This window comes from Homarus americanus, unplaced genomic scaffold, assembly GCF_018991925.1.
Source record: "Homarus americanus isolate GMGI-L3 unplaced genomic scaffold, GMGI_Hamer_2.0 scaffold52806, whole genome shotgun sequence".
Classification (NCBI taxonomy): domain Eukaryota; kingdom Metazoa; phylum Arthropoda; class Malacostraca; order Decapoda; family Nephropidae; genus Homarus; species Homarus americanus.
This window is the reverse complement of record NW_024720773.1, coordinates 9,513,875-9,540,666: the sequence shown is the minus strand read 5'-3', so window position 1 is coordinate 9,540,666 and position 26,792 is coordinate 9,513,875. Positions and strand designations below refer to the sequence as shown.

The 26,792-nt window shown below is 40.6% G+C and overlaps 2 protein-coding genes across 2 annotated transcripts in view; one reads left to right on the top strand and one right to left on the bottom strand.

Moving 5' to 3' along the window:
• Positions 1–625: 625 nt before the first annotated feature.
• LOC121861050 (persulfide dioxygenase ETHE1, mitochondrial-like) lies at positions 626–26,745 on the bottom strand. Its single transcript, XM_042358557.1, has 8 exons — positions 26,627–26,745; positions 25,956–26,251; positions 4,699–4,843; positions 4,260–4,345; positions 2,735–2,834; positions 2,420–2,602; positions 1,551–1,667; positions 626–1,303 (listed from the first exon to the last, which is right to left on the bottom strand). The coding sequence occupies exons 2-8, from the start codon at positions 26,124–26,126 to the stop codon at positions 1,224–1,226; spliced, it is 882 nt and encodes a 293-aa protein (XP_042214491.1). The 5' UTR covers positions 26,127–26,251; positions 26,627–26,745; the 3' UTR covers positions 626–1,223.
• The window catches only part of LOC121861049 (tubulin-specific chaperone cofactor E-like protein), a 32,380-nt gene continuing 15,874 nt past the window's right edge, over positions 10,287–26,792 (top strand). The window contains exon 1 of the mRNA XM_042358554.1: positions 10,287–10,518. The gene's annotated coding sequence lies outside the window, so the exon portion shown is untranslated. The remainder of the gene's footprint in view (positions 10,519–26,792) is intronic.

The window sequence follows — 26,792 nt, the reverse complement described above, 5'->3', positions numbered from 1 at the left end:
TGGCAAGGACTGATGTATGGGTCAGAAGCGAGGACGTTTTCAGTAGACATCAGAAAGGTTGGAGGCCTTTGAAATGTGGTGTTATATGTAAATGCTAAGAATAAGCTACATTAACAGGAAAACAGTACAGTAAAGTAAACCCTTGATAACTCAGCAATTGATAACTCAGAATTTCACATAACTCAGCATGGATATGGTCTCAAAATGTATTAATATAACTCAGGAAATTCAGAGATATATAAAATTATCTGGGAAAATTTCGGCATATCTGGCCACCTGCATCACTACCATGCATCTGTGTCACCTACCATGTCTCTTTGTCACCTACCATGCCTTTGTGTCACCTACCATGCCTTTGTGTCACCTACTATGATGCTTCATTCTTTGCCTGCAGTGCTGGTAAGTGTTAATTTTTACATATACTGTATGTGTACATTTACATGTACTGTACGTACACATATATGGGTCGATAATTTTTTATTGTTGTATTTTTGGGGGAGGGGGAGAAGCGCCGCGATAAGTCGGAATTGGGATAACACGGCAAGGTCAGAGCCCCATATGTGCTAACAAATAATCAAACTGCTACCATATATAGGAGTACTGTACAGTAAACAAGAAGCCAAAATGCAATTTAACAAGTTTATTATATCATGTCCCTTATAAAATTAGATCCAAAGAAATAAAAATATAATCTCCAATTGATTGTAGAAGCAAACTTTATCACATGCTCATTTAAGAGTACAGTATTATTTTTCCCACCACACTTACAGTACTGTATACTGTACTGTATAGCTTACCTGTATTTGTTCACCTCTGAAAATTGGAAGCTCCATACAAAGGGTTTTATTAGTGCCAAGTTGTTGTGAGTGTGCTAAGTATATTATATGTGTTACAAATAGTGCTATGTTATTTATTACTGGGTATCTATTATAAAGATTTCCATCTGATGAGTACCTGATGACCAATGTTTGTAAAATACCAAAAAAAAAAAAAGAACTGCAAACAATCCTGGAGTAATTCTGATTATGTCAGGATGGATTTAGTTGTTTTGTGTTAGCTAATATGCTGTACTGTACTGTACACCAGTACAGTACAGTACAAGTACATGTAACTGGTTTTGCAATTATTTTCATGGTAATTTTTTTAAACAGTGGTCATTTCACAAACTGAATGCAATGCATAAATGTTGATGTCCAACTATGAGGTTATTCTCATCATTGTAATTATTCATCTTGCAACTTTGCAGCGAGGTCATCGGGTAAATTATAAAGTCCACACACCTTATTAGCTGGCAGGGACACATCTGAAGGCAGAAAATGTTAGGTATTATAATGTTTCATGATGGAGAAATTCAAAATACTGTATTAAGATTGGGTTAAGTAAGAATTTATTGCATTTTTAAAAAGAAAATTATAAAGGAAAGTTTTTAATCTTTCAAGGATTCATTTTTGGAACTGAGGACAGTACTGTACTGTAGATAAAATACTTACAGAGACCAAATACTGTACTTTTACTTATTTTAATTACAAAATGCAATTTTTTGCACTTACCAATTTTCTTGGGGTACGGCAAACCTAACTTGTTCATGATCTCAATAAATTCTTCTTTGGGTTTAGTCAGCCTTGGATTAAATTCTTTCTCTTCAGCTACAGTTGTTACAGTCTGACCTACAAAAAATTTAGAATACGTACAGTGTCCATGTACCTGTATTTCAGTACAGTACCAGGAAAATAAAAATGAAATTCCGAGAAATTCCAAAAATCATCTTTCTGTTCTAGGCATTCAAATGAACTTCCGAGAGATTGCATTATATACCGAGTACTGTACAGCATGTGGGTGGGCTAGCTGCATAGAGAAGTTAGGTCGCTGGCTCAGAGTGCTCGTCTGTTGTAATTAGCTACTAATGTACTCTCATGTGCCTACATAAGACGCCTATGATTGGCTAAGGTATCTCACATATAGAGCCGAATCTAAATTCTCAAACTTGTGTACATACATATTTTTTATCTTTTTAACTAAAGAAAAGGAGAAAACAGTACTTCTAGGTACAGTAGAGTCAAATATGATTTTAAGACCATTTCAGTACATATTTTAATGAAGCTTATGTGAACCAGTGAGAAATTCTCTCATGTTTCACTAGGGAGAAAATCTAAGTACAGTTTTTTCCATTGGCTCATTTCTCATTGCAAAGGGCAAAAATTTTATTTCAACAAATATTTTAACTGTGACTTCCAAATATATTCAATGACTAAAACATCAAGAGAAGGTTTTATACATATCTCTCCATCAAGTTGCAGAGGGAAATCCAAGAAAGATATCCACTGTACCCACCAGTAAAAAAAAAAATTAACAAGTATATTTATCTTCACAAATACACTGTAAATGCATTGTACAGTATATAAACCTATCAAAAGTTTACCTTTATAATCATGAGCTGGATAGAGTAAATAGTCATCAGGGAGACTTAAGATCTGAGAGTGCACAGACTCATACAGGGTGTCTGAAGATCCTTCCTGGAAGTCTGTCCTTCCACACCCACGTATCAGCAAGGCATCACCAGTGAACGCAAATTTCTTATCATGACTCACATAAGTTACACAACCTGGGGAAAAGCCAAACTTTTAAATATATTAATTTTAATCTCATTTCAAATTCTTTTTAACAAATATTGTATCTCTGAATGAAGCAACAGAAAATGAAAACAAATTAAGACATCAACAAAAGTTTTACGCACCATTTGTGTGACCTGGTGTATTTCGAACCTCTATTTCATGATCACCAAAAGAAACTGTTTCCCCATGTTCAACATGAACATCTGCTATAGCACCTGAAACCTGTGGAAGCATCAACATAAGCATTAATTCCTCCCACAGTCTACAGTATAAAACCAAAATTGGCTGTTTTTTGTAAATTGTCTTTAAAATGGGTTTAAATAGTTATTTTTATATTGCAATTAGATTTTCTACTGTAGTGGATCCTCTCCCCTACAACTGACGACTGAGCTCCTGCCGCGCGCCTACCAGCCAATCAGCGTACAGCCAGCGATGCCGGTAGACCTACTCCCCAGTGCGGACGCACACGTAGCAACTCCAGGAGAGGCCATAGCTTCCCACGACATGCCAGGATCACGGAACCGGGCACCTTTCGCGTTCTCCTCCGTGATTAGCTCTGGCGCTACTCTCACCTCGAGTTCTGAGCTGGCAGAATTGTATAAATACGGGCGTGGCTGGCCAGGGAGACGATTCTACTCTGACCTACTGGACCAGCAAGACCTCTCTACAGCACCTCACCAACCATCTCCCTCAGAAAGCTCCTCGCCCAACAGGACCTCTGAGCAAACTACTCATCACCTAGTAACTCCTTAGCACTGCACTGTACAACAATATATATACAGAAAATGCATTGTGAGTTTCTATTCTACCTCATTCCTGAGTGTGAGATATCTACATGTATGTATGTTTGTGAGCCCATACAAAGAGATAATAGACAACCAAAGAGAATTGACAACTGGCCACATACAGTACGCTACACTACATTAAAATGGCCTTTACATAAAATTTATTCATACCCTCAAAGAAATGTATAGTTGAACAAAATGGAAGAGCTTTCTATCATTTATGTGCAGCTGTCCATCATATATCAGTTTGGTTAATGTTGTTTTCTCTTCTAAGCAAGTCTTAACATTTAAGCCATCTATGTAATCAAACTAGGTATTATTTCCTACTTTAAACATAAATCATCACTAAACATTTACATATATCAAGAGAGTAGAATGTGTGTAAAGAATCTGAGCATGGAGATGTGTAGAAGTCTACTATAAGAGTTAGAAAAAGTCCAACTCCATAAATTCAAATGAATTTATAAGTTCAGTGTTTAATATACTGTACACAGCAGTCAATTGTACATTACTGTATATGGGACGTCAGTGGCATAGCATTAGAATGCTTGTCTCACTACTGCAGCTTGCGTCGGATTCCCATTCAAGTCAGATGTGAGATGGGTATTGTCCGATGTGGCCCTACTGAACATTGCAGGTTTTCTCGGGATTAAGACTAATGCATTCATCCATTACTTTCAGTTACATTAAGGTAGCCATCTTCATTAAATTATGATTAAGTACTGTACATAAAAGAACTGAAGTTAACCCCCTTCACTATGGGGATGCCACTTTTCATATTTTATTTGGCTTACCACATCCACAAGGGGTTAAAGTCTACTGAGATGATACATTGCCACGTGCCCTTATGATTATTCATTACCTTAGCTATGAGGGACTGACAGCCAGGTACAAGTTTCTTTAGCAGGCCTGTACCAGTGATGTGATCAGCATGGACATGAGTGTTCACTGTCAAGAGATACAAAGAATTAGTATTGTACAGTATACTGTAATTAATGTCTTATAACGGATTCAAAGTTTACATGATAACATTTTAGCATATATTTTTCTTAATTTTCACCAAATCAGTTTACTAGCCATTTGGGTGACTGGTCTAACCAGTGTTAGTACATGAGAAAACCAGAGTCTGGGAAACCTGTGATGATTGGTGGTGATTTTTCCTGTGGTAGGGCTTCTAGGCTGAGACCAGAAAATATAAATTCCCAGTGCATCGTGTGATTATCATTGCACCACAATACAAAGGGATGCATCACAATATAAAGGCATGCCCATAACGTTAATACTAACACAAGTGAACTCACTGACATATTTCAGGTTTAATCCTAAGTCACTGACTAAGTGTGCATCTCTCTCAGCCAGCTCAATGACAGGGTCAATAAGGACAGCATCCTTTGTGTTGGCATCAGCCAGAAGGTATGTGTACGTGCAGCTCTCACGGTCAAACAGCTGTGGACATAAAGTTTACCAGTCAATATTCATTTATTGTATTGTACATTGTAAAATGATCTAAAGAAAAAAAAAGATTGTTAATTTTTAAATTTATATTTACAAAAACACAAATGGAGCAAAAAATTGCAATGGTGTTCTGAAACTGTTATTTTATTATTATTATTTATATACTGTATACAGTATATATATATATATATATATATATATATATATATATATATATATATATATATATATATATATATATATATATATATATATATATATATATATATATATATATATATATATATATATATATATATATATATATATATATTTTTTTTTTTTTTTTAAACGGAGATTAGCCCACCCAGGCACAGGTCACAGACCCACATTGGGGCATGGGGGGCGAAAAATAAAAATAAGTAAAAAAATAATAATACTGTAATAATATTAATAACAATAATGAACACAAAAGAGGGAGAGAAAAAAAAAGACCAAGAGTGAGAAACGATAATGTATGTGTATTGTCAATGAGAAACAATATTATTGAGACCTACAATTGTGTGGAAATGAGGCAGAAAGTTTGTCCAGCAACCTGGGACTTGGTCATAATTTTTTTGATGCCATATGGCAGCAGTACTTGTAATGTAAAAGTAAAATCTACCAAGGGTAACTTTTACAGTGTATTACACGGAGTTTTCAAACAATCGGAATTCCATTTTCATTGACCTTTACATGACCAGATTTCTTATAAGGCTTCTACTGTATAGTACGTGAACTTGCTCGTGCGGTCCAAAACCCCAGATCTAATTGAAATTCTACAGTTTACAGTAACAATAATACACTAGTTTTTTCTCCCCTAATCGCTTCAGTATAATGACACTTTTTCTGTCTGTGGGGTGGGCAGTGGTCACGGTGCGAGATTTAAAGATTGGCATGGGACGCGCTCCAACCCCCGCAAACACCCGTCTCCCCCAACGTGGTCACGTGCCACCCCCCAGGGCACCACCAAGCTCTGCCTCACCCACACCCCATAAATTCGCCTGCTCCCCTCAATTACTGTTACTGAGACTCAGATCAACGATACAGCACCGAGACGAGCCGATTAGTTCATTAAATCACATGAGTAAAGCTCTGCTATAGCCTTTACAACTCTGTCGTCACTGTTGTATCTACTTTATAAGGACTGAATAGCTTCTAAGTGTTGTACAGTACTATAGTAGATTCAGGTTCCAGGTAACATGGACCTCATCTCCTAATAACCCTTCATCTAACTGTAACCTAACCTAGTCAACAAGCTAGTTAGGAATGGACCCCACGAGGACGGATCCACTTCCAGACAACCGGTTACATACACGGCGCCGTTTACACAAGTCATGTTTTCATAATCAGTATCTTAACGAAATGACGTAAAATACAACTTGATTATTTGCATATCTCCGGAATTAATGAAGTACATACAAGTTGTCTTTACTGGAACTTCTTATATCATACGGCCGAACCTAATCAAAGCCATGGTTAAGGATTTGTAATAATGCCTTTCAGTAATCAACACCCAACACTAGCCATTCAATTAGCTGTAATTTAATATTACATTTTCCTCAATTTAATGCAATATACCAAGGGATTAAATACCACACAAACGCCAAGGATGTCGAGCAAATGTTATGAAGCCATTAGAGTATTCAATACAGACTCCGTGTCCCAGTTAAGAGGGGTCTCAGGGGAAAATTATCAGCATTACTATGATTATTTTGTTTTGTCTTGTGGGTGTGTATTGTGATTCCTTAAGAGGATACTTTTGGTGTAACGGGAATGGGTCTCTTATCCACACACCTCTGTTTTCCCTTTTTGTGGCTGTGGGGGGAAAAAGATTTAGCTTTATCGCACTGGGATTAAAGAATTAACACACTGGCGATAATCTTTAAATAAGTCTGTCTTTTTAGAGGGGAGGAGCGGATTTTTTTTTAGCATTAAGGCGCCTTTTGTATTTACATAGGATGGGAGGCGTCCTACTGGCAAGCGACGTCATTTAATAACTACGCAGAAACTATTCAAATAACAAATATATCCAACATTTATAACTTTGTTAAATTAAATACACACCAAAAAATAACATTATAAAATATAATTCTTTTTTGTTGTGGGAAGACTACAGTACATTACATATCACCGTTTATTAACAGCAAATTTATAGAAGTGTGCGTAATGGTTGCCAAAACACGTTGTTACTATGTTAATATGGCCCCAATACACCACTAAATTACAATAGCATGAGCCTTGACAATTACCATATAAGATAATTCCGGCAGGTGCCCCACGCCGTCCATCGCAAGGGCGTGGGGAGTCACAGGTGATTGCACACCACACCGCCAGCGAACCACGTGCTCTTGTTATTGTTGTGGTCCGTCTCGGACAGGGAGGAGGGGAGGGGAGCAACCTTGATACACAACCCTCACTCGTATTGATCTAAAGTCTGCAGTTAATTCGCTTTTTTCTTCGTATAGATGAAAATTAATGAAGCTAATGTGGACGATTTATGAAAGTTTTACGAATTTATGCTACATGTGAGGTACTACTTTAAAGAGGAATCCAAGAGAGAGAAGAGGTGTGAGGTGCATGCAGTCCTCGTAGTCTTTGATGCAGTGTAGTGTGGTAGCGAGTGGAGAATGTTGATGGTCTGGCTGGGTCGTCTCACAAGGTCGCGAGCGACTTCACACTCCTGCCCTCATAAGGATAACGGAGGTTAACCGCCACTTACGTAAATAATGTGTCCCCACGGTGTGTTCAAGACATATTTCCTGTTTTAGCCAACAATATTTGGCGCCACTGTATCTTAAAGTTCACTCGCTTTATCACAAAAGACATTCTAAAGCTCACTAATGCTATCACAATACACTGTAGACATGTTTTAAATAAGTCGAAGATAAAAAGCAAATTAATGACTTAAGGGTAATTTAATCCAGTAGAAAAGTTAATAATAAACTATTCGGAAAGGTTTCTTAATAAAAAAAATCTATTAAAACTATTTGAGGAAAATTAATAAACTCGGACAGCTGAACAGTCCCATGAACGTTAACTGTAGACGTCATCCATTCTCCTTCACTATTAAGAATTTCATGAGGTACATCGTACATGGTCTAGTGAAGGCACTCTGAGACATTACCCACATGACTATGAATCATCCACCATCTTTACCTCTACTTACTAAAGGAATATACAAATACGTCATTGTCTAAGACTACACTAACTACATGTATTTAATTGGTATTATATTTATAGTTTTAATTTAAGCTTCGTTAAGTTAATAATCTGTCAATAAAAAGGTACGGCGTAGGGTGGGGTGGGACAGGGCAGAGGTGTATTGGGGTGGGTGGGGTGGTGCAGGGCAGGGCAGGCAGAGGAGTGATGGAGGCGGTACACAGAGGGACGGCCATAACTCGTGACTCCCACCACCAAACTGATATACCTCATTCCTCACTACTACAGTACCCTGATCTAATACACCAGACTATCTACAGACATACATACACACAGACTGATTACTGACGGCGTTATTACTGCTGGTGTCCCCCACATTCGTAATTACGTCATTAAAACCCAGAGATCGTTATCTGATCCCTGGTACTGAGATCCACACGCTAAAATATTCCTTCATAACTGGATACCGGGAAACCCACCAGACTCCCCTGAACTGTATCACCAACTAGAAGGTCAATAGTGCGTCAAAATTGCGCCAAGACTCAAACAACGAGATTCATTCAAAATTCTTTAAACCTAAACTGGGAATCCGGAAGGTGACGAGGTGTGGATAGAGACCTGGGACACCCTAATCGATTCCCAGCAGTCATTATCATTGTGTGTGTGTCCTAGGGCAGCTAACACTCCCTCCCTCCCTCCCTCCCTCCCTCCCACCCTTCCTGTCCCACGGTCTCTGTCACGAAACCTCCCCTTCTCCCACGGTGCCTCTCCTACGCCATGTTGACTGTCAGTGTTCTTGTCCTCACAAAAGAACCTTTACCAGTGACTCCTAACTCTCCACCTCCTGCACACTCACAAGGTAAAACTGTAAAGAGCATTTCAAATCCCACTAAGCTAAGCTACGTTTAGTTAGGCTAAGATTGGGTTGAGCTGGTTTAGGTTACGTTACATTACGTGGGACTTGATCCTACAACACGATATAAATACCCAGCAACACCTTGACCTTGTATGACCTAGTACAAACTAAAGGTATGGCTGACCTAACACAGATCTCGAGGAAGAAATCTGCCTTCCCCCGAAATTTCTAAACACTCCTCACCATCCTCTCTCTCCCTCAATGTGAGAGAGAGAGAGAGAGAGAGAGAGAGAGAGAGAGAGAGAGAGAGAGAGAGAGAGAGAGAGAGAGAGAGAGTATAGCTGGTAACAAAGACATGATACTGTACAACCACTCAGCCAAGGACACCTACACTCATCTCCTGTGAGCTCTGGCTACCACACACACATATCCGGAAAATATTAACTGATAATATTGGCGAACCTTTCCTAAATTACATCAATACAAGCACAGTCACTTCACAGGATAACATGCAGTATTCTCCCGACAACAACCATAGACCTCGCACTTCAAGTCTCAGAGGTGCGGATGATGTTCGAGGTGGAGGTATAGGAAAGTGAGTGGGAGGCGGCAGTGGAGCTAGGAGAGGTAGGACGGGTCTCTTACTACCCACACACTACGCTCATCTTGCTCAATCGTGTTCATGCAGGAGGACACAAACAAAGCGATCCTAGCCCACAATGACCCCCCAACCACAGTCCACAGGGTGAATCACTGTGGTAGTTGCTAATACTTGCCAGAAAACTCTATTGTATTCCACGATAGAGTTGAGGTGACAACAAATTTGTATGAACCTGATAATATGTACTGTCATTATAATGTAAACTTATATAATAACTTTAGATAATTATGATGAACTTTGCGTAGCTCGTGATATGCCAGTCTGGAAACACAAACACACACACACTATAATCAGTCTAGTAATTACAAGAGCAATAATGACAACAACACTGGGCTACCACGCGACCCTGGGTCCATATAATTTAACATTAAGACTTTTACAGCAAGTTGTATGTCACGTCACCTGTCTGCCCACTTCCTGCCACACGACCTCCACCCTTTCCCCCACCCCAGTTAACTCACTCTCGATCACACCACCGACCACTCACCTAAACCTACATCACCATTACACTTAATTTTCATCACCTGTCTATAGCCCTCTCCCTTCCCTCTAGCTCACACCCCTAATTCCCCTTACTGCATCCCTTAACCTAACAGCGACTCTTCATCCTGTCGCCCCTTAACTCTGTAACACCCCCCCCCCTCACACACACCCCCGCCCGCCCCGAGCCGTTCACCTGGCATCATCAGCTGGTGGCGCGGGGCGGGGTAACAGCAGCAACGACGAATCAGTGTGGCGGCGGGTGTCAACAGTGTAACGCGTGGTGGATAGTGGCTGCGGCGCGTGCTGGCTGGTGGTTGGCTTGCTCATCGCGTCTCGCTCTTACTTTCGAACCCAGGCTGAGTAGTGTCTCACGGCTGGATACTTTACCGTAATGGCAAAGAACTAGGATTCACAGTCGCACATACTCAACTGGAAAAGCCTGACACAGTAACGACTCCTAAGGGTGAAACATCCCTTACAAAACAGGTGAGTGAGATACGTTCATCTTGTGTGAATTATCAGAAATTTAAATTTTCGCTACTAGTTGTTCATTGTTGATGTGTGGTGTGTGAACAAAGATGAACAAAAGCCGTCAAGAACAAGGAAGTGCACGAGTATCCCTGTTATCCCCACCCCCCGTTGTCCTAGGGGCAGGACACCTCCCTCACCTCACCACCCACCTAACGGGTTCTAGGTAAATATTCAGTACCGTATTTGGCTTCATTCACTGTCCTTCCTTGACTAAGGTTACCAGACTTCAGAGGTGTTACGACAGTACGGTAGGTAGCCAAACAATGGAGTCGTGGTGGTGACATCATAATCTCACGGTGGTGCGTTTAACCTACATTTTCTCTCCACATCTCACTGACGTTCTTCCACTCCCGGACATAACGTTTCGAAAACGAATTGAATCTGATAAGTTCATAATGCGATGTCAACTATACTGACACACCTATCTCCTGTGTCGTGTTGCCATGATGAGACGTCAATGATTCATGAAGGGATTTAATAGTGATCAGCAAGACTCAGCAGTTCGCGCTACAGTGACGCAGAGATCACTGTTGTTTCGTTGCAGTGGGGCGCCGCGCTAGTTACGTCAGGGACACCCCACCACCCACCCTAAGTACCCGGAAAGATTGAATACTGCGACCTTCACCGCCCCAGTAGCCTGTTTGGCACTTCACCCCCCCCCCCCTGCCCCGTTACAAACCCCTTTACCTCAACATTAGATGTATTTTTATGTCAACAACACATTAAAGTTTCTACTGGTGATTTAGATTCATAAATTTTCCTCCAGTCAACACCTGCTGTTAAGAGGGAGAGGGAGTGTGACACTCGCTATATGGAGTGGTTTAGTGTATGGTCTTCACGCCACAATAACTCTGGGGTGAAGGTGCCTTGTTACCTCAGTCTCACTCCGGGGCTCATGGCTGCGTTGCATCACACACATTATTTTGTCAAACAAAGACCCCTTTCTTCTTCCGTATGCTCATCTACCAAAGCTACATAACAATAAGGCATTTGGTCTCATAATAAGGGTGCGTCCTAAAAAAGTTTCTGTCTCCTACATGCCACTTTCCACAAACTTTCTCCGAGTTTTGTAAATAACAGGATGCTGCAAGATAAGGGGTGTCACCAAGGGGGTCCAGATAGCTGTCACAGAGGTAGTGGTAGTTAAGTACCTCCACCCTTGAAAAAAAAAGGTTTACCTTGAAAAGTGGTACTATAAATTTATAAGCTCGTCAATTTCGCAGAAAACGAAAGCTACTGACACTACTGTAGCTACATCGCCGTCACTGTGCAGGTAAGTTTGTGTAACTCAGCACCTCAGTCCACCGCTCTAACATCTCAGCTATCGAAGGTGTAGTAACCGTTCATTACAGTCGTCCTACCATAACCGCCCTACCATGTGTACCTTGACATACGGTACTAAAACCACAACACCAACACAGGCTCTTAAGGTTCAAAATTTACGTTTAATTAACTCAGTTGAAGGCCAAGGTAGCTCTTAAATTACAATAGACCGATACCTTAAGTCACGTTCTCCTGTGTTGTGTTATGGTAGGACTTGTGAATCTCGTTCGTCAGTAGGAACTTGTGAACCTTGCTCGTCAGTTAACCAATGCTGCGATGGAGTATTTACACTTTTGATATTTGGTGGAATGTACGGGCCTAGGTGTACACAAGCCCTACCATGATGTACAGATCTGAGGAAAACTAATGTGCTTGGACAGTACATCAAACGAATTACAACTGAAAAAAAAATCTTGAAACCTGTCTACAGTTGTCAGTTTGTCACCAGCATACATACCATAAAAAAAAAAAATGATGAGACCTTGATGTGTCATGCGGCACCCAAACCATGTTGCTAATTTCGTGTCACTTATTTTTTTTTAGTACATAAACAATATTACTTCCTGTACGTTGTGATCAGAGGTGTTTCCTTGGGTTTGGTTGGCTAAGGGAGTTATCATCATTATAAGTTCAGTGTATCCTGTTAAGCTAAACTAAAAAGTGTAAAGTGTACCCTATTAAGCTAACCCAAAAAAGTGTACCCCTAATAAGTTAACCTAAAAGTGTACAGTATTAAGCTAACCTAAAAAGTGTACCCTATTAAGCTAACCTATAAAAAGTGTACAGTATATCCTATTAACTTAACCTAAAATAACGTAAGGGAATCATACAGTTTTGCTCACGTCGCCACCCAGGTTCCAGTGCAGTGGCCTTAACTTTAAGAACATTACTATGACTTCCTGTATTCTGTTGTCACCTTCAGTTTCCAGGGTCGTGTGTTTATTTAATGCACAGGATTTAAGAATTTTATACAGTATATATATTAATACAAGATCAGTAAAGATTAAACAATAGTAAACAGCGCAAACAACGAAAGCAAAAATGGATATGAGAATTTGAACGTTTTTTCCCACTTATACATTGTTCAGGAAATTGGTAACATTGTTTAGGAAATTGGTCCGCCCACTAACTATTGCTGTCCAGTTAAGGGACATCAGTATCCAGTAGTATTGACCGTCTTTTGTGTCGTCCAGTCAGTGACAAAGAGATTAGTGGAGGCCGGTGTTGATATTTGTACGACGAACATCTATCAACATTCCTAGAATATCTATATCAATTAGTCGTTACCCACAAGTATCAGAACACCGGGCAGAGGATAAAAGAGTTGGGGGGGAGGAGAGGTAGTAATAAGAGAGAAACAACTTCAACACAAAATTAGTAAACAAAAGTACAGTATTACAACACAGTAGGCATCACAGCTGTATATTTGTGGTAAAATAACCTATTCCTAACCTACCACGACCAGCCACTGACGTCAACTTTCCACACATCAGGTAAAGCTTAAAAGATTCTCTACGTTCACGAAATTTCCAGCAAAAATTTACGATAGCTATCCATCGCAAATTTCCTCAGAGTTGTACAGATATCGCGTGTTAAGACTGGCCTCTGAGCCTCTGTAAATCTCGTTGCCACACAGACTTCCTCGACTACGGATTTCCCGCTTCAACCTTCAACTGATTACCTCATGTTAGTCCTTCACACGAGGGCAGAACACATGATGCTTACAAATTATTTTTCCCTCTGCTTAACATCACGGTAATGATAAGTACACGTTCTTACCTAACTCTGACTCACGAACGCCGTCAACCAGTTTTTATTGTCAGTTATTTTGTTTGTTATTACACCGATAAAATATGTTTCCTTGACATAAACCACCAGCAGACAGCGGTTAATGTTCGTAACACCTCTCCGCTTACTTCCAGATTTGAACCTTCGCTCACCTTTGTCTACATTAAAAAAAAAGACGTTCTTGTCAACCGTCACACCATCAACAGTTTAACCGGAAAATGCTCATTTGAAACAATTATCCGAACAAACAAAACGTATAAATACAGTTGATTATTCTTCGTGACTGAATTAACACATTAACTTATCGCATTTAGGGGAAATCTCGTCAGGCGACCTTCAACGCCACCGACCGACTGACTCATCTCTGGAGGTCCGGCACGATCAATAAGGGTCGACCAGGACGGTATTTATAAGTTCTTTGTTTTAATCACTGATGTTGATTTTGTGAGATTTACACCATTGTTAATTTACATGAGTCAACCCTAACATGGCAAAATAATGTAGGTATATTTTTTTAACCATTACTCGGTTCAGAAACACGACAATTAGGTCAAGTACAACATTTCCCTTTCTTGTACTAACTGTTAATGCAATACAACCCTCCCCTTAACTGTAATATTGTACCAGTCTGATATGTAATTAACTGTTCGACTGCATATCTAACTTGGCAACTTATTAACATTTCACCAGTGTTATATTTGAGGTTGTAATTATTTGTAAGGTAATATCATATAACACATTTGAGGGAATATTTCACGTTACAAGTCATTACAATATTAAGGAAGTCAGTACACAAGGTTGATATTGCCTATAAAAGTGACATGCTCCCCCCTCTCCTCTCCGCTCACACACACACACCCGGTAGTCAGCTGGAGTGTACAAGTAGACCTGTTTCCTGACCATGACCAAAAGGTTGAGTAAAACCGTTCCCCTGCAGTGAAAAAAAGGGGGACAGACAGACAGGACAATGGTGATAGACTTGATGTTAATATTTCCGTTTTTGATATGGCAGTAAGAGATATTTTAATTGTATAAGCGAGAGAGAGAGGTAACAATACGTCACCAGGCAGGAATACTAAGGGAGCTATGAGATATAGGATAAGGGAGAAGAGCTGTGACGTACATAGGGAGAGTCATAACGTAGTAGGGAGTCATGACGTAGTAGGGAGAATAAAGGAGATATGAGGGAGAATAAAGAAAGTATGATGTAGTGGGGAGAATAAAACTTGTGTCTCAAGAGGGAAATCAGAAGGGTTGAGCAATCTGGACTGGTGGAGTCAGATGGTCACGCCAGGGTGTCACGCCATCAATGTGAGGACCTAGTGACGTGGAGGAGGGGGAGAGAAAAGCGGGGTAAAGGGTATGAAGAAAATGTCACACACACACACACACACAGAGGGGTTGGTCACGTGCAGTTACATGCGACTAGATGCTGTCACACAATCTGGAAAATAACATTGTCACGCTCCTCCTCCCGGAAGTGTCATAAAACGTATCCCATAATTTACATTTTATTCTCTTAAATAACACTTGTACACGCAATCGAGTTTCAGATAGTAAAAGCTAAATATTTTTGTCGTGTTGCTTCTAAAACTACAGTTGCTTCCCTTTACAGACAAAGCTCCACACCCTCACCTTCCATCTCTGTTCACAGCCAGCTCGCCGCGATTCACGAGTCATTTTACATCACTGGTCTGTGCTGATGACCACCCTGACCTGTTTGACTCCTATATTGGCTTCATGACTTTGCTGTTGGCCAATGGTGTAAGAGGATTTCAAGGTTCAGGTTAATCTCTCCAGCTTAGCAGATCCGTATACAAACGAAGGTTTTTGCGAATGATAATAAGGTATTATATGATCTATCACTACTCGTAATACACGGACACTTATGTTTAATTCTTAAGTCGAAGGTGACACGAGACCATCGGTGAGCCGAGCATAGCACTGTACTGTATATAGACAACCCGGGTGGTGTGGCGTGGCATCACCTCAGGTCGAGTGGCGATAGGTGCGTCGCCGACTGGTGGTTCGTCGACCCTTCACCCACCCCCAGGGACCATTGCCTCCACACACACACACCCCTTTTCCAATATAATAACATACATAATTCCTCGTAACATTCCACACATCAGGCTATGGTGAGCTGCAGCAGGACACATCACAGTAAGCTCGGTATATACAAAGGAATTTGTTAACCGATCATAATATTTCACTGTAAGTCATCTAGGTACAATGCTTCTGGCCGACGATGAAGGTCCACAGTAGGAATGTACCGTACATGTCGAGGTGGTGGTGGAGTGAGGGCGAGAGAGGGGGAGGGGTGCATAATGATACACCGTGTGAGGTGTAGCGGTGCCCGCCTCCGTCCACTCCTGTCTCTACACCCACAAAGGCCCTTCACATCTTTCACATGGTGCACATCACAATACAGCTGCTGATATTGAGTCAGTATGTACTTTATTTTCCAAGCTATGAATCAAAGTCTTGATGGAGTGTGTTCCAGTTTATAATGTATTTCCTTGCCATCAAGAAGCAAGAAAACCCACTCGTCTCCTCTGACATCAGCTGTTTGTGTGTAGACTCATTGTTGTACTCTGCCACGTTTACTGCAGAAATATTTGAAGATGTAAAACGTTATTCGCATCACATGTTTAAGAAACCTGCAACCATTCTCCTTCGTGACTCTCCCTCATGACCGTCTTACATTAAGAGCTCGTCCGCCTCGTGTGTCCAGTCACTTACTTAATGACTGTGTTTAGAATGATGTTTGTGGGTGTATCCGTTAATAGAGGACCGACACTCTACTGATGCAAGATGACTGGTGGTATTATCACTTTGTACCTGTGATATGTAATAATGATAGACGCTTCGTTAATAAACACCTGACGATCAAGATATATGGTGTTCTGAGTTATAGCTGACGGCGTGAACCACAGGTCAACCAACAGTTGCTGCCCAAGGAAAGTCATGCTCCTAACTTCACCCATGACTGAAAGAATTCTTGCATTAAACAAACAGCCGAAGTTTTCACGTATCAGACAAATGGTGATGTACGAGCCATGGTTCCCCACAGAGTCCCAGACAGTGCCTGGGGCTGGGGTACTCCACCCTCACCTCCACCTGCCCGGGACAAAATCAGCGGCAAGTTCCGGCAGGAGTCACGAGCTGTGAAGTGACGAATGCTAACATGCAACCTTTTTATTTACCACCCAACCTGCTTCTTCCCGACAACACCACCACACACCAACCCACTGGCCTCTTTAACACCATTGTAACCTCCAGCGGCGACCAATAAATGGATACTAATGTAATAAAATTTACCCACCGATATAATCCGCGCGTCCACAACAGCCATTTGATCGCGACAAATGCACTGCTCAAAACAAGACTACTGTACGTACATTTTACTCCCCTTTGAAGTACATGGCTAGTCAGACGCCGTAGTGTTGGCTGCAAGTCAAAAAAGAGCCCCATCTGACTCTACCAAATTGGAATGAGACCCTTTTGAACCGGGGCCTATTATGACGACCCAATCCTAAATGCTAAGTTATAGATTGGAGCCTGTTTGGTTAGTGTCTAGTGCTCGACACTATAATGAGGTGCAAAGATTAACCTGTTTTTTTTCTTGAGTTATTAACGTGTCAAGTCTATAACAACTTTTCTTTTTATTATATATTACATAATGTTGCATTACACAAGACACCAGTAATTAAAAACTCATCAGCCTGTCCAGTGTTCGTTTAATGGAATTATTTTAATTCTCTAACCAAAAACATTAGAGAAAACCTCGACTTTTTTGTTTATTATTATTATTTTTTAAACATTTCTACCGTGACTCGCGTTATGTAGCAATGGTTCAAAAGCTTTTAAAGAACGGCCCTTCACCCAGACCACCACCACAGCTACACCACATCAAGGTTTACTGGATTCCGTTTGGGTGTTAAACTGATACGTGGTGTGAGACGAAACAGAGAACCGGTTTTAAGCCACAATCTGATACACCATCTGGCCTATATAAACCCGGGTTAACTCTGTCCACTAACATATAGTTTAGACAGGGTTTAAAGTGCAATTTTTAAGGACAAGACACGTTTAACATTTTATGAAACTTGTGAGTGTAGGAGCCCTGAATTCCTTGACCGTGTTTGCATGTGGCTGCTACTGCTATTGGTAGTATCTGTGTAACTAGAAAATTCACCCACTCCAGCAGGTAAATAATCGAGGAGTGAATTGTGGAGTGAACGGAAGGAAGAACCACGGCAACACCTGAACATACTGTACATGGCACTGATATCAAAAATACTAACTACGAACGCTGTGTGAATGCGATTTTAGTGTACAATCGAATGCAAAGTTTATGTTATCCACCAAACTTCTTTAATCTCCCCAGTTTAACTTATCGGATCATTTCTTTTATCACACTCGCCTCAGCTTCCACCCAGGGCTCTTTTTCCACTTACCCACCACACCGACACATCCACTTAATGCTACGCCCACACACACTCTACCACCTACCCTTGAATAATGTTCTGCCTCGCGTCGCTGTACTGCACAAAAGGTGGCTACTTCTCCCTCTCGACACGTCATACACAAGGACTCAAGTTTTACTGCACGTCAAAAACTTGTATATAATATGTATACTTATTTATATTGTAATAGTGTATTATTTTGATTTTTGAAGGTAAGGGAAAATGTTAGATCATAAAAATGTGTGATAAGACTTACAGTATAATATATCCTGTTTGTATCTTGGAAGGTAAACACGTTTGTAATGGGTTCTGTGAGGGACCCGTAAATGTAGGGGTCGCTCAGCCAGGTGTGTTGGTGGTGTGCCAGGAATACTTAGGGACCGTATCTCCCCCTGGCACAGTGATCACCTGTTGACAACCCCAACACACGCGAGACACACCTTACCACTACCCGTGCAGGTGCTGGGGGTGCACACATACACACACACACACACACACACACACACACACACACACACACATACATACATACATACATACATACATACATACATACATACATACATACACACGCAATTGTACATCACATGAGCCAATTAATACAGTTTGGTAAAATAAGCATTAAATATAATTTAGTAGAGAAAGAGAAAGGATTGCATGTGTATGTGTGATTAGATGACCAGGTATGCATGTGTGTGTATGTGTGTGTGTGTGTGTGTGTGTGTAAGAGTATGTGTGTACGTGTAAGTATGCGTGTGTATGTGAGCATGTATGAGCATGTGTGAGTACGTGTGAGCATGTGTGTTGGGGGTGAGTAACTCGGGCACCTCACGTTACGCTCGGCAGGAGGGAGGTTCTTTGTTGTTGTGGTGTGTTACTGAGAGAACCTGAAGGTGCAGATGCTAGTGTCAGTCTATATAATCGTGTTGAAGCGACACCGTTAGAAGAGGACTATGAAGACTCCCGGGTAACTGCATGCATGACCTACCTATCACTCGCGTCATCCGCCAACAGTGCATGACTCATACTCTCACGTAACCTGCCTCAGATTACCACAGAATATGAGACGTAAATAACGACTCTACATGTCTCAGAAAACTACACAATCTGTCTCACTTAAACTTCGATTTCTGCCTCACAGTACGATACAACCTTTCCTCACTTCACCAAGCATCTCGAAATGCCTAAGAATACGGCCTGAGAGTAGAGCTTGCATTACCTACGACGAGTACAATAATTCACAATGACAACTACCCCAGAGGTCCACACAACACCGTAACTTATATCATAGTAATGAGACGTGTCCAACCCCCAGGAACCACAATGCTCCGAAAACTATCCCGTGACTGAGGAGGGAACGGATGAAAATTTCTACTTTTTGACCGACCATCTTTGTGTCGTAGCAAGCCAATAAGAAGCTTTCTCACCTCTCCAGTTCACGTGTCGCCCACATTCTTCACGCCTAGACTTACAGATGACATTTCTCATAAGATCCCCTGAAGACTAACCCCTCGAAGTTTATTTCCACCTGATAAAACATCCAAGCGCTACCTGTGGGGGAGGGAGGTAAGATAACATTAGATTGAGGGTGGTTGATCTTCAGGTGATAAAAGCAGTGGGTGGTTGCTGCTAATATCCAGGTGGTCGTTCAAGTGTAGGGAAAGTGTGTGTTGAATGTTAAAGTGGGTGTAGCGTTGATCCCGAGTGTGGCGACCGAGATTCTTAAGTGGGATGTTGTTGATAAACTCATGTGAGTCACCACCCTTCTCCTTACCACAATAAAATATACACATGAACGATCAGTCATCAGTCACACACGTACAGAACATAGCATGAACACACACACACACACACACACACACACACACACACACACACACACACACACACACACACACACACACACACACACACACTCTCTCTCTCTCTCTCTCTCTCTCTCTCTCTCTCGTCTCGCTCTACATACGAGATAAACTATAGAGCACAAGTAGGGCGAGTTCGAGGTAATGACGCCAGCCATGTGAAGCGAGAAAGTCAACCGGGGCTTCTACACCAGATGGACAAAATCCACAGACACTCTGGACAAAATATACACTCACTTTGGACAGAATCACTGGACAGAATCCCACCAGATACACTCCCATCGGACACACTCCCTGATTGGACGTTGACTGTGGAGTGTCGTGAATTCGATAACAATAGCGTCGATGATAACCTGAAGATTAGACACCCCAGAATATTTTACCCTAAGATTAACCCACACTTTAACGTTACGGGGGGGGCGTTAGGTGGGGTTAATCTTCATGTGAAATATGCTGGGGTGTCTAATATTCAAGTGATCCGCAAATTGGCCAATGTAGATTTGATATTCGGTAACCAGAGAGAGAGAGATATATTAGCTGATAGGGTCCATAGGTTGAGATGTTACACCTCTCCTCCCCCTCACCACTTACACAATAGGGAAGGGTGTAAGTGGTGAGGCATAACGGAGGCCAAGGCTGTAATGTATGTGTGTGTCCGTAATGAATTTGCTCCTAACTCTTCCATATGTTTAACAGCTAAGGGGGTCATGGCGGAGGTAAAGATGAGGTATTATGTAGTACTACCCTGAGTTGGTCTTGGGGTTTAATACATCTTTATTTATTTATTTATTTATTTATTACACCGATATATTTTAGTGCTGGATAAGGGTTTCAAGATTTCAGTGGTTTTTTGTTTTAATTTATGAATATTTTAGGGTTGTATTTGGGATTTTGTATTTATCTTATGAGGGTTTTAAGGTTGGATAAGGAATTTACTATATATCTCAAAGGATTTTTTTTTTACGGTTTGATATATTATACAATTATCATCAAGAAGGGAAGTTAATAGTATATAGAATAAGAAGTTTTATTATTACCCCCAAGAGAAACAATTGGGTTAGGTAAGAACTTTTGTACTTGCGTTAACTCAGGTAAAAGGTTCTAATCCAACCTTGAAGCGATAAGGGATCACGTGAAGATTAGACCCGTCCTCTCCGCTTATTCCACCCGATGATTAAAAACACCCCTAATACTATACTTGGGGGGAGGGGGTTGGTTAGATTAGGGTGGTTATAATCTTAAGGCGAAATAAGCTAGGAGGGGCTAATGCATTGTGCTGTCATGAACTTTTTTTTTAATTGTTTCCGATTTCATTTGAATTATTTCGACTTTCATTATTTCGAGTGGGACGCCAGTGTATGAATTCTCCGACACGTTAATTTTTATCCCTTAAATGAGGCAACGTACCGATCTTGTTGAGGTACGGTAGTTACAGGGCAGCTCTGACGTCATTTTGGATCAGTCGTTTAGGCTAGTCAGTTACACGATCACCCGTTATGGGGAAAATCTAACGTCCGAATTCCTGAGGATCCGGACCCTTTGTGAGGCCCCACCTTGAAGTTGAAGCCCACGCGTCCAGCACCACATTGTCTCACTACAGGGACAGGCTACAGCGTGGGGATTTCACACATTTCTTCCCAGTTCTAAACAACCTGACTTAATTTACAGAAGTTGGGATTTTAATTACGGTATTACAGTCAAAAGCTTCAGATTTTTACAAATGCTTTATTTCAACCTGTGTAAATTTTCTATTTCACCAGTCACCACAATATTGACGCACCTGACGACAAAAAAAAAAGAGTTCTCCCATGAATTCTTTACGACGTAAAAATTTTCAAACAGTTTATTTTGTCGCTCCGCTTCCTTACTTATGGCAATACTAAAAAAAACAATAGCCTTGATTGTCCACGACCTGTGGAGAAAAATAATAATAATCTGAGAAAGTGGTGAGACAAGAGCGTGAAATATAATCACGGCATAAGAAATCCTGAGCCCCGATTCCCAAAGGTTCGTAGGATGAATACTCTTGTACATGAAGACGTATGAATGTACCTAACTGGTTGATTTAAACTAAAGTATGAACTTACAGAAATAAATGTAATTGTAGCCGAGACTATCCTTTATATAGTAAATACATTAACTTAATAGCCACCACAAGGACAGTATTATTAAGTCAAATAATCTCGTTACGAAAGGTAAATGCTTTCGTTAATAAAGATATGTATACAGTGTATAGTCCTAAGACCTGTTTTGCTTCACCCAAGCGAGTTGAAGTGTTTATCTCGGCCATTACTAAGAATAGACCCTGATGTGTGGCCCACCTCAACCAAGTCCAGGGCTCAATTCTGCTTGCTACCCGACACTTCCATAACTTTGAATATTATCATTATATATCTCTCCCAAGCTGATGAGTGACAGCCTCAAGGCCGTGAAAATAATCACCAGTGTTGAGGTTGAGAATAGGGAGGAAAAACTTAAGGTCGGGAGTCTCAAAGGGTATCTTTTTTTTTTGTATTCCCTAACTGAAGTGAGTACGCAGCTCACCTAGGCAACGGCACAAAAATGATATAGCTTAACTTTTAACCACAAGGATTATGTAATACTATCAGACCCTCAACCACCTCGGAAAAAGTAATTATTTCACCAAAGTTTGTTTGTCATGTCACGGCATTGTGTACATTACCCAAGGTGTGGGTATATTGACCTGTGATACTATTGCAATAATTATTTTCTCACCGTGGGTTTTCTTCACGCGGTACGTAAGACTTAGGAGCCTGGGGGTCTTGTCTGACCTTTATAGGCGTTTACCTGCAACCAGTTTAGTCTGGATCCCTCCTGCCTCAATGGGCCCATTCCTGTCCAGTTATCGACAAAATATTTCACACCGAGGGTCAATTTTACTCAAATGGTAGGTATATCGGAATTTTAACACGACAGAATTACACTCCTGGCGCTAGTGATTTAAGTATAAAAATAGTGCAATGTAATGGGAAATTCTTTAGTCGTGTTAAATTGTAATAGTTATTGCATTTTTTATTGATTCTATTGGGAATTCAACCCATGCATAATAACATGTAGTACGGGTGTGAACAACAATTACAATACAAGTAAACACCTAGCAAAATCTTATAACAGAACTCCAAGGTTAACACAAAAGGTCGGAAGACTTATTTTCATTGTGGTTTTAGAATGAAATACATCCATGTGTTGAGAACTTAATATTAGTGTAACTATATATCAATACATGCACCTATGTATATATTTTTAATAAGAATTGAAATTAAATCCGCATATCGAATGGGCGAGTCAGGGTCGTCATGCAGCCGCCATCACAACCTTCCAACGCCCCACCTACAACGCACACAATGCCCACCAATACACACAACCCTCACTAGCATAGCTAACTAGTTATACCAAAACAAAGCTTTATACACTCACTCCCAATAAGCTTAAATAAGAACCTTGACTACTGCAACTTGCGATCTCTCTCTGAAAATAAAATCTAGTGGGTCTTCTCGCCTATATACCCTACAGCGCCGCCAGGTTCACCACACTGAGGTATTATCACGCTCACCCTATCTTAGCCTGTCAGTACGCCAGATACACACCAAAAACTAGTGGACAGTGAAACAACAGTGGACGTTCTATTATTAGCGACGGTGGCTCGAAGGTCACAGCCTACGTAGGACTCAGAGACGCACCTACCAACACCGCTAGCATACACGCACTTACATAAACAAGCACGCAAGCATAAACAAGCAAGCCAGTAGGAAAACCCTCCCATGTCACCTGCTGTATTTGCGAATGAGCACACATACTCGTGAGCGTATATGAAAACGTGTGCAACACGTATTCTCATACACACAAGCATGTATAACACAATTGTAAAATACACATCAATTGGGCACACATACGTACTGTACATATAATGTACAGTCCCAAAAATAGTAGTATCTTTACTTTACTTTTACTTTTATCCTCTTCATCACTGTTCGGCTCGTTAGCTGCTTGGGCGATCGGTCACGTCCCTGTTACTCACTGTTGGCAAGTACTGGGCATGCACCTCGTTACCCCATGGGGTAGATTATGGTGTATGGTTTAGTGAGCAGTCAAATAGTAGTGGTTAGTGCAGTCGACCACAGGGAATGGTATACACATGATCTACTGCGTACTGTAAATGTATCAAATTATCTGGTAACACTTTCGTACTACTGCCAGAATTTAAGAATGACCATTAATTTAAGTTTTATTCTCCATGATATTTTATACATGTGTATAAGCATTTTGTCCCAGCGTTTCAAATTGTATGTTGGCATGCCCGCTGTACAGTATATATATATATATATATATATATATATATATATATATATATATATATATATATATATATATATATATATATATATATATATATATATATATATATATATATATATATATTTTTTTTTTTTTCCATCCAGACATCATAAACGTCTTCGTTACTCCATACACAGGTTTCTGTTACATTATCGTGGCAACTTTGAACACAACACATGACGTGGCACCTTCAGAGGATTTAAACGTTAACGAAAAAATAGGCAATGAACACGAAAAATAGAAGTTTGGTGAGGTTAGGTCAGGTTCTGTGTATCCTCGCTTCCATTTTCGTGTTCAGGTTCATAATACAGTATTCGCCTCCACAAAGTTTGGTTCAATTCCATTTTTTTTTCAGGAGCTAACCGTGTTGACAAAATAATCTTAACGTTTGCGCCTGCGCATTATATACACAGGTCACGGGGACTCTCTGAGAACGACCGCTACCTGCATTTACTTTACTCCTTTTCTCTTCGCCACTGCAACGGAAGTGTGTGAATTGTTTTCATTAGGTCTGATTATATTTTACAATTTCAAGGACAATTTATGGAAACAAAGTAGCACCAGTGTTCTTATCGCTATTATAAAATGCAGTATCTTGGTTTGACCGAAGACAAATTACGTCGGTGTCATCCCACTTGGACGATCATTTATTTTATGCAAGCGATATTTACCACATTAGTTAAATTAATAGGTTAGGTTAGGTTAATAAGCATAAAACTGACGATCGTCCAAGTGGGAATTGTCCAAAAATGTGATCATTAACGGCTGCCAGTTGTCAAGTGTCAGTTAAAATTCCAGATTAACACTGGAATCTATCAGTTGGTTGAAAATGTTCAAAGGAGGGCCACCAGACTAGTACCTGCCCTTCGGCACCTCAGCTACCCTGAGAGATTGAAGCGCCTGAACTTGCCTGGCTTATACTACAGACGGGCAAAGGGTGACCTAATTGAGGTGTATAAGCATCACAAGGGGCACTACTCAGTCGAGTGTCATTTTTTATTATTATTATTTATTGGGCACCCCCCTACATCCTTGTGTAAGGTGAAGCGCAGAAGCGTTTACAGCGCCCAACAGGGAAGCATGCTAAGTTCATGCTTGCCTTTATGTCTCATGAGTTTAAGGGCGTAGAAGCCTGAAGAGTCAATACTTGGAGCTGGCGGACGCTCGCCCCACAAGGGGTCACAGCTCAAGATTGAAGAAGCCGCCCGCAAGTCCAGAAAACTGTGAGGGCAAACTTTTTCGGAGTGAGAGTTGGGTGAAGAGGGTAAAAGAAAAGGAAAAGTAATCAGAGACGTAACCGATCGCCCAAGCGGCTAACGAGCCGATCAGTGGTGAAGAGGATAAAAGTAAAAAGAATAAGCTATATATCGAGTCTGCCAATGAATGCTGCCCGTGATAACAACCCACTTTTTAGAGTGCAATTATCAAAAAGTAATATTACACTTTATTAGTAAAAATTGTGGTAAATGCGTAGGTTTACACTACTTTGTATGCATATCAGTATCTACTGCCACACCTTATGTACTGTTGTATTTTGTTCTCAAAAGGCACGTATGATCCATAACAATACATTACAACTAATATATAATCTTACTTGTCTGAAGATCATGTTGTCCCCAATTTGTGAGTTCATCGTCCTTATGTTCAGGAATGTAGGTGTAAGAATGTTACCCGGCACTCGTCGACAGGTGTACCTCCAGTTCTTCAGACTGGTCCATTGACTCGCTACTCGAACCCACGGTAGCACCATGGTTCTCAGCGCCATTAATACTGGGAAAATTTTTCCCTCTTTCAGCCAGTGAAATATGGCACTTAGGTAAAGCAATGCAACGTGTCGCTTGGGCGAGGATCCTTATGCTTCTGTGCTCTTTTGATTCTCAGATTCAGAACCTGAAAGCAAATAATATATTAATAGAATTGTGGTGGCAACATTTCCAAGCATTCCAATAAATGTGTAATTCTTTAGTAACGGTGTTTGTTCGATACAGCGATATTGTTGACGATTTCTTTACAAAAAGGTCACCAATTAGAAAGAAATTTTCTTGTATACGAGTTTTCATTGGCTTATATGATAAAGAGGAATTCGTCTGCAGCTGTTACCTTCACCCCTGCTTCAATTGCTTTAATTTTCCTTGATATTCACATCAAGTACACATCTTGCCTTTTATCTCTGTATAACCTTTACAGATATACTTACTTTGATAAAATTAATAGTAAAAAATGGCGAACATCTCAGGAGATAATGTTAAAAGCCTTGCAACGTACCTTGGTGGGTAGGAGTGGAGAAACAAACAGCCGTATTTGTAAACAGAGACTAAGGCCACTACGGGAGAGTTTTCTGGAATAATGTTTATCATTGCTCAGTATGGATGACGTATGTGATGACATTTTAATTTATACCTATTCTCTTAATATTAATTTAACAACGTGT